The 13,792-nt window shown below is 51.5% G+C and overlaps 1 protein-coding gene across 8 annotated transcripts in view; it reads right to left on the bottom strand.

The window, feature by feature from the left end:
- SCN3B (sodium voltage-gated channel beta subunit 3) overlaps positions 1-13,792 on the bottom strand; it is a 37,162-nt gene that overhangs the window by 2,443 nt on the left and 20,927 nt on the right. For 7 of the 8 annotated variants that reach the window (XM_059867302.1, XM_059867303.1, XM_059867299.1 and 4 more), the window contains 4 exons: positions 7,134-7,297; positions 4,205-4,430; positions 1,367-1,505; positions 213-309 (listed from right to left, as the gene is read on the bottom strand). In XM_059867302.1, the coding sequence (XP_059723285.1) occupies positions 246-309; positions 1,367-1,505; positions 4,205-4,430; positions 7,134-7,232 (528 nt within the window). In that variant the 5' untranslated portion in view covers positions 7,233-7,297 and the 3' untranslated portion in view covers positions 213-245. Of the gene's footprint in view, positions 1-212; positions 310-1,366; positions 1,506-4,204; positions 4,431-7,133; positions 7,298-8,690; positions 9,028-13,792 lie in introns of those variants that run through there. The other variant, XM_059867297.1, reaches the window with a different exon arrangement.

The following is a 13,792-nucleotide window of genomic DNA, read 5'->3' as shown; positions in this document are numbered from 1 at the left end:
CAAGAGGTAAAGCAGAAATGCATCGTGGCCTGTGCTGGTTTGGGGGTTCAAGCCGTACAAGTACACCCCACACCTAAAGACAGCTGTGTGGCTCCTAAGGTGGCTGGGGAAGCTCCAGAGGAGCGCAGTCACGCTCCAGGAGCCTCCATTCCCACCACAAGGAAGCTGAGGGGTGGACAAACACAAGGAGTGACCGCTTCTCCATGACCCACCTTGGTGCCGCTCACTGCGCTGCCTCCCCTCCGCTACTCCTCCACAGGCACAGCACAGTTCTCCTTGTTTTCCGATGGAATTGCAAGGTAGTCTGTCCTGTAGTTGGAGGGAAGGAGGAGAGCACACAGTGTAAAGCCCAGCTTGGGTAAACCCACCTTTGCTGAATGCCTGGAAGCATCTCTGAGGTGACAAAGGTCACCTGTAGATGCTCACAGTGGGAAACTCCTTGGCATAGGCAGGAGCAAACACCGAGTCTTCCCTGCTCCAGAATCCCACACAGCCAGCCTTCCTTTGTACAGAGAGTGCTCTAATCCCAGCCAAGGGTGTGGAAAGATGGGAATGGGGCAGGATGAAACCAGACCTTCCAGGAGAGCATCTCCACATGGCCCAAACCTGGAATACGGCTCACTCCCTGCCTGGTGGGGGGCAAGGGGGCACAGCGTGGGTGCTCCTAAACACTGCAAGGACTTTGGGCTGAGCAAACACCAGCCAGCCCATGGCACAGCAAAGTTCAGTCTTCCTGCAGTCTTCCAGCATGTTTGAATCTCTCCTGACTTGGTCGACCTTTGTTGCCCTGTTCTTCTAAAGTTCTTCTAAGCCTTCTGATGCTTATGTTTTTGTAATGGAGTTTCTCACGCGCTTTTCATGGAAATAATGATTGTTTTGCATTCCTTTCTGGAGGAGGAGAGAATTGATAGACTGTTGGTTTGACCAATGTGGATAGAGAGGTGGCAATTTCATCCTCCAATCCATGGTCACTTTTGGAATTCTATAAATATCGAGGTTGGGAAATAAACTATCCCCTTTTTTGCCTTGGACATCTCAGAGTGTGAGTGTCGCTCATTTCCTGTCGTATTGCCACAGACCTTATTGAGGATTTCTGGCAAACTACACAGGGTCTGTCCCATATTGTGGACTCCCTACAGGCACAGGTCCCTGCTGGTACAGAACCAGTTCCTTGGGGTTTGACAGTAGAGGAGGTGAGGCAGAAGGAATTAGTATTACACAATTTATTCAATCATCAGGAAGAAAGAATCACCAATTTTAGACCTGATTGTCCTGTACTAGCACGGCTCTATGCACATCTGAGAGCTCTGGGGCGCCTGAAGAGCTCTTGCAGAACAGATCTCACCTCCAGGGGCTCCACACTTACGCGTTTTCCTGGGCAGCCTCCTCTGCCTTGGACACCTTCCTGTAGCAATAGATCATCTCAATCAGCAGCCACAGCGTGAGGAAGACCAGCAGAATGTACATCATAATTTCTGAGATGACAGAGGTGAAATCTTCTCCAGCTGTGAACAGAATGAAATAACCCCTGATCATTTCCATGCAGCTCCATGGACACCTCCCACCCAGCCTTGTGTCATCCTTCCTAACCCACCTTGCCAGAATCTCCAGGTGCCTTTAGGCTGTGAGGGGGAAAAGGGAGGGACGTGCAACAGGCAGGGCTTGCAGAGGGATCCAGCACGCACAGCCCTGTCTGTGCCTCGCATCCTGTGCCACCCCCACATCCTCAGGGATTGCTCACTCATCCTCACGCTCTGCTCCCCCCCGTGTCCCACTCGCTGGTGTTCCTCGGCTGTGTTGTGCCGCCAGTGATTTGTGAAGGATCAAAACACCGAGAGGGAGGGGAAAGGGCAGACAAAAGGGCTGAAAGCTCCCGGCGCTCTCTGAAGAGAGCAGCAGAACCCCCTGTACTGGCTGTAAGGTGCCGCGATTGCAGCGCTGAACCCAGCAGCACCCAGAGGAGCAGAAAGACTCAGGAGCACCACAGAGGGAAGGAGGAGAAGCAGGAGACTGCTATCAAAATGGAGAACGAGTGGTTGTTCCAGGAGGGAGGGGGCGGCAGCAAGGAAAGGGAAAGGCATGGCTGTAACATCCAGAGCCACCACCGGAGGAGCTGGAAACCTCTGCTGGCTCCCGCCCAGCTGTGCCCAGCTGTGCCCGGCCCGCTGTGCCTTCCCACGCTCACACACAGCCAGCGTGTGCCCAGAAACAGCCTCAGCTGTCCAACAAGCCACAGGTTTTCCCTCCTGAGCCGCGTTTGTCAATGCCAAACCCCGAGCCCTCTCCTGCGGCGCAGTGACAAACTGTCCGCGGGTGACAACGCCCACGGGCAGCGACAGCACAAAACCCCCTGCTAGCCTCCTGCACCACGGTGAGGTGGGTCACCCTGTCACCATGATATTTTCTGAAAAATCTCTTCGCCAGGATTTCTTCTCCTGGGAAGCTGGGGAGCTTCAGTTTCTCCCTGTTTTGCGGTTTTGGAATGTGGTCTGGAGATTGTTTATCCCAGCATGAGAATTTTTTCTTCTTAATGACCAATCACAGCCAGCTGTGTCAGACTCTCTGAGGAGTCACGGTTTTTTAAATTATCCTTCTCTTCTAGCCTTCTGATGTATCCTTTTCTCTATTTCTTTTAGTATAGTTTTAGTGTAGCATTTTCAATATAATATAGTATTGCAAAATAATAAATCAGCCTTCTGAGAACTTAGAGTCAGATTCATCTCTTCCCTCGTCCTGGGAATCCACAAACTCCCCAGAAACACCCTCCTACCCTCCTGCACCACGGTGAGGTGGATCACCCTGGCCAGTGAGAGCACAGAACACCTTCCTACGCTCCTCCACCATCCATTGCAGCAGGGGTGTCACAACTCTGCCATGCAACAAACCCAAACCTTCCCCATCTGGTTTTACAGCACAGTTCCACCCTGGCCAATGGTTCTGCCTTTTCCCCCCTTCCAGTCAGGGTGAGGTGGATCACTGTTGTGGTGTGATTTCAGGGTTCACCTCAGAACCCCGGCTCCCTCCCCTGAAGATTCCCTCCCAGGTGTGTCAGTCACCTCTCCTTTCCCCTCCCTGACCCCTCCCAGCACTGTCTGTCAGCCCTGGAATTCCAGAAGAGCTCGAGTGATTGGCAGATTCAAAGGATGCCCTCCACCCCTGGGGGCATTAGGCCATCCAGGTGTCCTTTGTCCCCTGAGACCTCCCCTCCTGTACCTGGCTGGTGGCTCCCTGTCCCTTCCCTGCCCTCTCCCCGGGGTTAAAAGGAGCAGCACCCACGGGGTCAGGAGTTCTGCTGGAGCTGGGGCTGGGTTCAGAGGCTGTGGGCCAGAACAAAGCTCTGGATCCAAACCCTCCATCAGAACTGACTCCTTTCCTTCCCCATCACCTGAAAGCTTCTCCACAGAGGGAAACCTGAGGAGCAGCCCCTCCACGGGGGAAGCTCCATCCCGCAGCCACCAGAGCTCCTGCAGGCCTGGACTTGTCCCCACATGCCCAGCTGGAGCTCCCAGCCAGCCCAAAGTGTCTGTGGGGTGAAACACCACACAGCCATGGCCAAAAGTGTCTGTGGGGTGAAACACCACACAGCCATGGCCAAAAGTGTCTGTGGGTGAAACACCACACACCCCTGGCCAAAAGTGTCTGTGGGGTGAAACACCACCCAGCCAGCCAAAAGTGTCTGTGGGGTGAAACACCACACAGCCATGGCCAAAAGTGTCTGTGGGGTGAAACACCACACAGCCATGGCCAAAAGTGTCTGTGGGTGAAACACCACACAGCCATGGCCAAAAGTGTCTGTGGGTGAAACACCACACAGCCATGGCCAAAAGTGTCTGTGGGGTGAAACACCACACAGCCATGGCCAAAAGTGTCTGTGGGGTGAAACACCACAAACCTATGGCCAAAAGTGTCTCTGGGGTGAAACACCACACACCCAGCCAGCCAAAAGTGTCTGTGGGGTGAAACACCACACACCTATGGCCAAAAGTGTCTGTGGGGTGAAACACCACACACCAGCCAGCCAAAAGTATCTGTGGGGTGAAACACCACACACCCATGGCCAAAAGTGTCTCTGGGGTGAAACACCACAGTGCCAGTGTCTGGTTCAGCAGCAGGGCCAGACAAGCTCAGGCACATCCTGTCCACAACATTGGTAATTATCCCAACAGATCTCCCTGGCCAGGGGCAGCACAAAACTCCCTCGTACCCTCCTCCACCACGGTGAGGTGGATCACCCTGGAGCTCTGGAAGAGGGGCCGGTGGATCTCGAACTCGAACTCGCGGGTGATGTTGCAGGTGTAGATGCCCGAGTCGTTGAGGGTCACGTTCAGCACGGTGATGGACACGTCCTGCATGTCTTTGCTCCCGTTCCACTGCAGCCGCCCGCTGAAGCGGCTTGGGAACTCGTGGTTTGATTTCCTGTACTCGTAGATCTGTGAGGGATAAATAGAAAGGGATCTATAGATCTGGGGGGAATATATATATATATATATAGGTATAGATATATAGATCTGTGAGGGAATAAATAGAAAGGGATATATAGATCTGAGAGGAATATATATATATAGGTATAGATATAGAGATTTGTGAGGGAATAAATAGAAAGGGATATATAGATCTGGGAGGAATATATATATATATATATATAGGTATAGATATAGAGATTTGTGAGGGAATAAATAGAAAGGGATATATAGATCTGGGAGGAATATATATATATATAAAAATATATATATAAATAAATATAAATATAGATAGACCTGTGAGGAATATATATATAAAAATATAGATAGATCTGTGAGGAATATATATGTAAAAATATAGATAGATCTGTGAGGAATATCTATATATATATATAAATGTAGATAGATCTGTGAGGAATATATATGTAAAAATATAGATAGATCTGTGAGGGAATAAATATAAAGAGATATATAGATCTGTGAGGAAGATAGATAGATAGATAGATAAGATAGATAGATAGATAGATAGATAGATAGATAGATAGATAGACAGATAGATGATTGATAGACAGATAGATAGATCTGTGAGGAAATAAATAGAAATGGATATATAGATCTGTGAGGAATACATATATAAAAATATAGATAGATCTGTGAGGGAATAAATATGAAGAGATATATAGATCTGTGAGGAAGATAGATAGATAGATAGATAGATAGATAGATAGATAGATAGATAAATGATTGATAGATAGATCTCTGAGGAAATAAATATAAATGGATATATAGATCTGTGAGGAATATATATAAAAATATAGATAGATCTGTGAGGGAATAAATATAAAGAGATAGCTCTGTGAAGAAATAAATATATGGAGATATATAGATCTGTGAGGAATATATATGTAAATATATATAGATCTGTGAGGGAATAGAATAAATATAAATGGATATATAGATCTGTGAGGAATATATATATATAAATATAGATAGATCTGTGAGGAAGATAGATAGATAGATAGATAGATAGATCTGTGATATAGATAGATAGATAGATAGATAGATAGATAGATAGATAGATGATAGATAGATAGATCTGTGATATAGATAGATGATAGATAGATAGATAGATAGATAGATAGATAGATAGATCTGTGATATAGATAGATGATAGATAGATAGATAGATAGATAGATAGATAGATAGATAGATCTGTGATATAGATAGATAGATAGATAGATGATAGATAGATAGATAGATGATAGATAGATAGATAGATGATAGATAGATAGATAGATAGATAGATAGATAGATCTGTGATATAGATAGATGATAGATAGATAGATAGATAGATAGATAGATAGATAGATAGACCTGTGATATAGATAGATAGATCTGAGATATAGATAGATAGATGATAGATAGATAGATAGATAGATAGATAGATAGATAGATAGATAGATAGATAGATAGATGATAGATAGATAGATAGATGATAGATAGATCTGTGAGGAAATAAAGGGATGTGCTGGTTAATCTCTCCCTTGGACAACACCATGCCACGAGCCAGGGGCAGCATCCCCCTCCAGCTACACTCAGGGAGGTTTGAGCTCCCTTGGTAACAGCAGCTATTCATATTCCATCATCCTTTGCCTCCAAGTATCAGGTGACTTTACAAAAGACAGGAAAATGAGTGATCAGGAATCCAATATCTCCACCAGAGAGGGAGAAGAGCTATGGCACAGCAGAACACAGATGCACGTGGACACAAAAATCAGCAGTGGGACAGAGCACTGGGGTTCTTCATGCCCAGCAATGTGCCTGACTGCCAGTGCATGTCAGATCACCTGAGGAAAGAACCACAGAACAGCCACAGTGAAGACCAACAGGAGTTTTTGGGAAGCCCTGGGGTATTCAGCTGAGATGGAAGTGCTGCAGGACAAATGTGACAGTGTGACATTCTGGCTGACCACAGTCCCCACCGTGACCCTTGGTTGGTGTTCTTTGGGTCGCCCCTGGCAAGTGGAACCCCCGGGGCACTGGAAGTGAATTCCCATCTCATTCCCTAGCCTGGCCCTTTAGTTCTCAGACAGATGGAGAATATTTGTCATCCTTCCTGGCCCTGCTCTATCACAGCCACTGATTTAATGCTTCAGACTCAGATAAAATGGCTAGAAAGAAATGTGCACTCAGCCTTTATCTAGTTCTCCATTTCACCATTCTCTCTTGAATTCCAGCTGCTCCTCATCTGTCCAATTTCCATTCTGATTCACTCTGAAAATCAATTTTACCTTTTCCTGACAGGGATCCAAAGCAGCTCCCGGAGATCGTCCCACAGTTGGGATAACACTGCTTTCTCTGAGGCAAAAAAGAAGTAAATCCTGCCCTGCAGATTTATTTTTATCAATTTCACCTCCAAAAGAACAGCTTTGGGGTTCAGAACTGATTCAGACAAGGTACCAAGGGTCAGTCATATTTGACATCCTCAGATACTAGGCTTGAGGTATTGGGGGAAGGGGACTGGAAATTGGCATTGATTAATCTACAACCCAAATATTTGACCTCAGCAACTGATTGCAGCTTTTCCTGCCAGGAGTTCGTGCTGTGCCCAGGTGTGGAAATGGGATAAGCAAGGAAAGAAAGAGAAAGGACTCAGGTCCCAGTCACACATACAGGCTCATCCTTTCCCCCGTTGGGCCTGTAGTACCACTCCACCACCGTGCTGGCTGTCACCTCTTCCCTCCTCATGCAGGAGATGCAGAGCAGCTTCATGTCTGTCCCTTGGACAGCCTCTGTCTCAGATGGGACTTCCACACACACTGAGGAACAAAATCCAGCTGGGAGAGAGGAGCAGCAGAGAAAGAAGTGTTAAGACAGAATTAGAGAGATATCAGTTATTCACATCTTGGCATTAACGTCCCTAATGGAAAATGCCTTGTGCTGTCTGGTAACAGATTAAGTCTCAAATGTCAAATTTTACCAAGCTTCCGTCTCCTGAGATATTAATAATTCATAATAATTAACAGAGGGTGATCGCTTCACACAGATTCACCTCTCCAGCATCTGCTTCGCCACAACTTTCATCTTTCCCAGGTATCTAATGCCACTTTAAAGGCATTGTTCATTGCCTCCCATGCCTGCTGGGCATGCTCCTGTTGGAGCAGCAATTACAGTCTGGGATGAGGGGAAGCCCAGCATTCCAGAGTGGAGGAACAGCTGGCTCTTTGTGCTAAGCTGGAAGGTCTGGATGCTTTAATTCAGCAAAACTGGGAGGGTCCAGCACCCTTCCTGTCCCTGGGCTCCGTGAGCACTACTGGGAACCAAGGGGCTTGGGCAGGAGTGAATTGGCAGCAGGAGGAGTTATTGATTTCCCAGGCATTCCTGCTCTAAACGCTTCCAATCAGAGCTGTGCTAAGGCTGGCAACTCTCGAATGCTGCTCTTGCAAAGAGGACAGAAATCGTTGCATGTGAAGCCACACGCTGGAGCAGAAAGGGATCGTTTCAGCACCACGTCTCCGACCAAATCCCGGCTGACATTTGTCCCCCGGGCTAAACAATCCCGGGCTCTGTCTGTCCAAGGCTGTCTCCAGAGCCCAGACGCTGACTTTGCTGGCTGCTCCCTCCTCCCCAGCCTCTGAGGCACCATTAACCCACTCTCAAGCAACGTATTATCCCGGGACTATTCCTGGAAGCAGCCTGGTTCCAATTCTCCCGTACTACCAGCTCCACGGACAGCAGCAGCTTCCAGGGAGAAATAAGGAAAAGCTCCTGGACCCTGCTTTGCATCTGTACGCACAGACAGGCACCCACACACAGGGCTGAAGGCACACGCACATCGAATGTGGCAAAACCACCCGACCTCTTCTCGTGGCAGGAATCAAACTGCAGCTGCAATCGATTGATTAACTCCAGTTTACACAGACTGCGCGGGAAACCGGCACTAAAACACCTCCTAATGGGCTGCACACCCTCCCCGGGGCAACTCGATGTCAAATTACGCTGCAAACCCCACACCGACAGCACACGGTAAGGGACCAGCAGATGCTTTGTGCTTGGCACCGAGGTGTTTTCACTCCCTCACACCCACACCAGCTCCGCACGAGCGTAATTCCCTTCTCCCGACAACAAAAGCCCCACTCGGAGGGCAGGCTCGGAGGGAGCATCCTCCCTTCTTTCCAGCAGCGCCCTGCCAGCCCGAGCCCCAAGAGGGAGAGGAATGGCAGCACCTACCCCAGAGCAGCAGGGCGAGCGCGGCCGCGCAGAGCAGCCGCGGCAGCGCAGCCATTGTTCGGAGCCGGGCGGGCGCTCAGGCTCCTCGGCAGGATGCTCTCGGATGCTCCCGGGTGCTCTCGGATGCTCCCGGGTGCTCTCGGATGCTCTCGGATGCTCTTCCCTCTCTCGCCGCGCTCCCGGCGCAACAGGATGCCGGGCGGGGAGCGGCCGGGCGGGCGCGGTCCGGGGGCTGCGCTCGGCCGCGGGGGCGGCAGCACCACGGACAGAGCCCGATCCCGGAGCCTGCACAGAGCCGAGCCCGGAGCCTGCACAGAGCCCGAGCCCGGAGCCTGCACAGAGCCCGAGCCCGGAGCCTGCACAGAGGCGAGCCCGGAGCCTGCACAGAGCCCGAGCCCGGACAGCACCGCCGGCTCCGCTGCTCCGCGGGCGCGGCCGGCGCTGCGCAGGGCGCGGGCGGAGCGGAGCGGGAGCAGCCTTGGATCAGCAGCAGCAGCGTTGGATCAGCAGCAGCAGCAGCAGCAGCAGCAGCAGCAGCAGCAGCAGCAGCAGCAGCAGCAGCAGCAGGTGCCCCGAGCCGAGAGCGGCTCCGCGGGGCGCGGCCGCGGCGCTTTTGTTGCGCGGGCTGCGGGAGCAGCAGCCGGCGGGGCGGATGCCTGGGAGGATGCCGGGGAAGATGCCGAGGAGGATGCCGAAGATGCTGGAGCAGCCCGGGCTGGGGGCACGGCCGGCACATGCGCGGCCGCCTCCCCCGGCCCAGGGCGCGCCGGGCTCCTCCCGGCTCAGCGCAAGCAGCCCAGGGCTCCGGTGGTCCCGCGGGCAGCGCCCAGCTTGGCTGGAGACATCACACAGAGGATATCACATAATAACGGAGTGTTAAGGCGTTGGAATGGAGATTAAAGCGCAGCCAGTCCCACCCCCTGCCATGTGTGGGGACAACTCCCACCGAGCCACATCCAACCTTCGAGCACGTCCAGGGCAGCCACCACCTCCCTGGATGCCCTGTCACCGCCCTCACAGCAAAGCATTTTTCCCAAAATCTGAATTTCCCCTCTTTCCATTTGTACCCCTTGCTCCTTGTCCTGTCTCTACAGACCAGCAACACTGTCCTGCCTCCAAAAGAGCCAAAGGGTGGGGGGGAAATGGGGGGAGTTATCCCTGCGGGGTCACAGAAAGGCCTCTGCTGTTAATGAGTTTAATACTAACATTTGCAAGGTCACAGTGGGAAATACTGGGAAATCCTCTCGCCTCATGTTCCTGCCTGATTCCAGGGAATTTAATGCCAGCAGCAGGCTGGGCTTTCTCTCCTTGGACGGGGGCCACCGTGCCCTGGAGGGCTCCTCCAGCTTTGAAGGTCACAGTGGACAGAGAGGGGGAAATGAAGCTTTTGTTCCATGTGCTCCGTTTAAAGCACCTGCGGCTCCACACACAGCACAATCTATTGAGTTAAACCTGAGCAGCCCCACCAGAGGATGGCACAGGAGGGACTGGCAGTGCCAAAACTCAGCGTGCAGGTGGCCAGACCCACCCTGAGATGTTTGCAGGCAGCAGAAAAATCAGCTCCAGCTGCACTCGGGCTCTCAGCTGGGCACACCCCACTGGTGGTGCCAGTGCCACAGCTCTGTGGCCTCCTGGGGGTGGACACAGGGGCACACACGTGAGATCAGGTCCCTGCACTGCTGGAGTGAAGCAGGCACAGAACAAAGCCAAGGCTTTTCCTAGACATCACCTAATAGTGTTTGTGTCAGCAGGCTGCATTCATCATCTGCCAGAAGCCACAGAGCAGCTGCCTGCACGTCACCCTGCACAGGCTCCAGTGGCTGCTCCGAGCAATTCTCAGCTAAGGGCTCCCTCCTGCTGCCTCCTTCTGCCTCGCTCTGCTGACTGCACAGGTTGCTGTGCCCTGCTCCAGCCCACAGCTGGCTGGGATTCCCGAAATCTTCGCAGCCTGAAGTGTTCCAGCAGGGACAGGCCAAAGCCACATGCTGGCTGTCAGGCTGTCCTCGCTGTCCCCTCTGCTCACAGGGTTCTTTGGGCTCCTGTGCACTCTTCCCACCAGAAGAAAATAAATCTATTTACTGTACCTGCAGGAGCCAGGTGTGGTCAGGGAGACCAACAGCTTGCAGGGTGCTGATGCCAGCATTCCATCCCCCCCTAAAGTCATCCATCATGGATATAGAAACCTTAAAGTCTGATCTCCTCCCTGGGAAGACAGAACAGCAAATGTGATACCCAGAGCTGCATGAAGGACATTGAGCCATTTCTTTTGTCCTATTTCTCCTGGTTATCATCACAACAGCACAAAGGGAAAGGCAAGTTAAGCCAGAAGGATTTGCTCCTACCCCTTCTGGAACAATCCATCCCATGCACAGCAGATGAGTGCTGAGGGTGGGTTTTTTATAGCTCCAGGAGCTGCTGGAAAACATCCCTGGCTCTGTCCTCTGACAGCCACCTGTTCCACAGAGCACCACGGAAATCAGAGCTCTTCCCAGGCAGCCAGGTGCCCTGGCAGAGTGCAGAGCAGGGATCAGCAGGGCTGCACTGTTTGTGCTGCTGCCGCTCTAATTACATCTATTACAGACAATCCTGCCAGGGATAAGACTCAGGGGCCAAGAGGATTAAGAGGAAGCAGCAGCTCGACCACACTGACTCAGTCAGAGTCACTGACTGCCCCCCAGCCCCTGCTGCTCCTCAGGTAGAAACAGAAACCTTTTCTCCTCTAACCCCAGGCACCCCAGAGCCTGCCTGCCAAACAATTCAAATTACATTGGCAAACAAACATCCTGAAAAAGTAATGAGTTTTCCCTCAGAATCACTCATGTACCAGCCTCAATTACTTCATTCCAGACCAGCCTTGTAGCTGCTATTTAAAGAAGGGAAATGGGGCCCTGAGGTGAAGGAAACCTCTGGTGAAACTGGCCTCGGATTTGGGTGGATTTTGAGATGAAAAGTTACACGTCAGGGAGGTCACACCCTCTTCCCCAGCTCTGGAGAAGTTTATTCTTCGCCTCGAGCCTACCACAGGCAAGATCCAAGGTGGTTTGCAATAAACCCCTGTGGTCCACCCAGATTCTTAACCTGCCACAAGCTGTGTTGGTTTTGTTCTCAAAGCAAACCTCTCTGGGCTCTCTCTGAATGAAAGGATACGATCATTTCACTCTTGCTACAGTCTGGGCTCAGCTGGGAACCACTCCAGGGTCACCCTGTGCCTGCTTAGGACGAGCAGCAAACACCTCCCTGCCCTCTTCAGGAAAACTTGCAGATAATCAGGATGTCAGACTCGAAGCCTGTTTCGATTTTGAGCCCTGCACAGGGATGAAGAGCAGAGATCCTCCCCACCCCATCCCACGCCAGGATGCTGCACAAGCTGCTCCTTCCCCCCTGCCCCAGCCCTGGCGCCTCCAGTGAGCTGGCTGGGGGGCAGGGGTGGCCTTTGGGGCACCACAGAGGGCACTGCCACTCCAGGGGACATGGAGAAGGGGATGCAATGCTCAGAGAGAGAGAAATCTTGACTGTTGAGGGAGAAATCTCTGCAAGAAGCAGCCCAACTTATCATGCGGGGGTTGCTATGGCAACCCACCCAGTTAATGCTTCACAGGAGGAAAAAAAAAAAAAAGAGAAAAAAAAGGCTGAAAAGGCTGGCACTTGTGCACAGGCACAACAAGACGAGGAGATAAAAATAATTTCAGCACCCTGCCCCCCACTAATCCCTCAGTGTCACGGTCCCTGAGGCTGGGACAGGGCAGTGGGAAGGGAGCCCTGTGTCTGGGCTCCTCTGCCATCCCCATCACATCAGCCCGGCCCCTCCTGGCTGCCGGGGGACACAGCAGAGCCACCACGGCATCAGCTGCTCCCAGAGCCCTGCAGCGCTCCCGCAGCCAGCCCTGCCACCTCCGAGGCTCAGCATGGGGAAAGAGGAGCCCCTTGGTGCTCCTCACCCTGCTCCAGCCAGGATGGAAGGAGCAGGGCCGTGCAGAGCCCTCCAGGATAATGAATGCCAATTCAGAGATGTTGGATTTAATGGATGTAGGCACCCTTCCCACGCACTCCAGCATCCGTGCTGCACAAATCCCAGGCAAGGGAGGGCTGCTCTCTCTCTCTGTTGCTTTCACAGGGTGCCTGGGGGGTTGGAAAGGCTCATTCAGTTTTCTCTTTTCACACTCGAGGTTTAAATGAGCTCCCCGTGTACCTGCCAGCACCTGGATCCTCTGCATGTTCTAAACTGGAGGCAGCTCCAGCTTTGCTCTGCACACACCTCTGTGCCTTCATTCCCAGCTGATGCTGAGGAGTTGATCTGCAGTTCCCAGGTGCAGCCAGCCCCTTCCCAGCCAATATTCCAGGGGGTAGATCCTCATTAATGCTTTTATTTGCAGGTTCCCAGAGTGCCTCTGCTGCCCAAGGTGCTCTCTCCACACAGAAACCACACCTGCATTTGTGTTGTTCTGTTGGAACCCTGCACACTGAGAGCTTTGGGTTAAAAGGGAAAATAATTTAGGTGTCATTTCTTAATTGGACAGTTTGGCCTTAAAAGGCCTTGTAGAGAAAGATAGTGAGCCATTTTGCAGCTTGTTAGTAGAGTGCTGTAGGAATCAGGACTTGTAAGACTGTGATATAGATAAGAAATAATAAATATTTGAGTCTGAACACAAAATACCATCTCAAGCATTTCAATCCCAGCCTTGACAGAGGCAGGAAAAGAAGCCAAAAAGCAGAACTGTACTGGTTTTGGTTTTTTTTTTGCCATTCTACCTCCTCAAGGAGTGTAACAGAGTGTGAATGTCCCCATATTTCCCAAAAAGCTCTGCTCCATCCTGAGCAGATCTGTGATTTGTGTCACACACACCCTGCAGGACCTCTCTCTGTTAGACACAGATCGAGCTTGTCCTGGATTTCCTGCTCTCCCTGCTTCCCCCCAGGGCCCACAAGTCCTTTGCCTTCCTCCTCTCCTCAGCCTCCTCTATTTATCCTTGGCTCTGGGGGCTGATTTTCCACCAGGACTCAGAGCCAGAGGGGCAGGATCTCAACGAGCCCTCCCCTCTGTGAGCCAGCCCCTGCCAGCAGCCTGCCCTGCCTGTGAGCATTCCCAGAGCATTCCCAGGGCA

The sequence above is a fragment of the Haemorhous mexicanus genome, chromosome 24 (genome assembly GCF_027477595.1).
Source record: "Haemorhous mexicanus isolate bHaeMex1 chromosome 24, bHaeMex1.pri, whole genome shotgun sequence".
Classification (NCBI taxonomy): Eukaryota; Metazoa; Chordata; class Aves; order Passeriformes; family Fringillidae; genus Haemorhous; species Haemorhous mexicanus.
The sequence above is the reverse complement of the archived record's forward strand: the minus strand, read 5'-3'. Positions and strand labels throughout refer to the sequence as shown.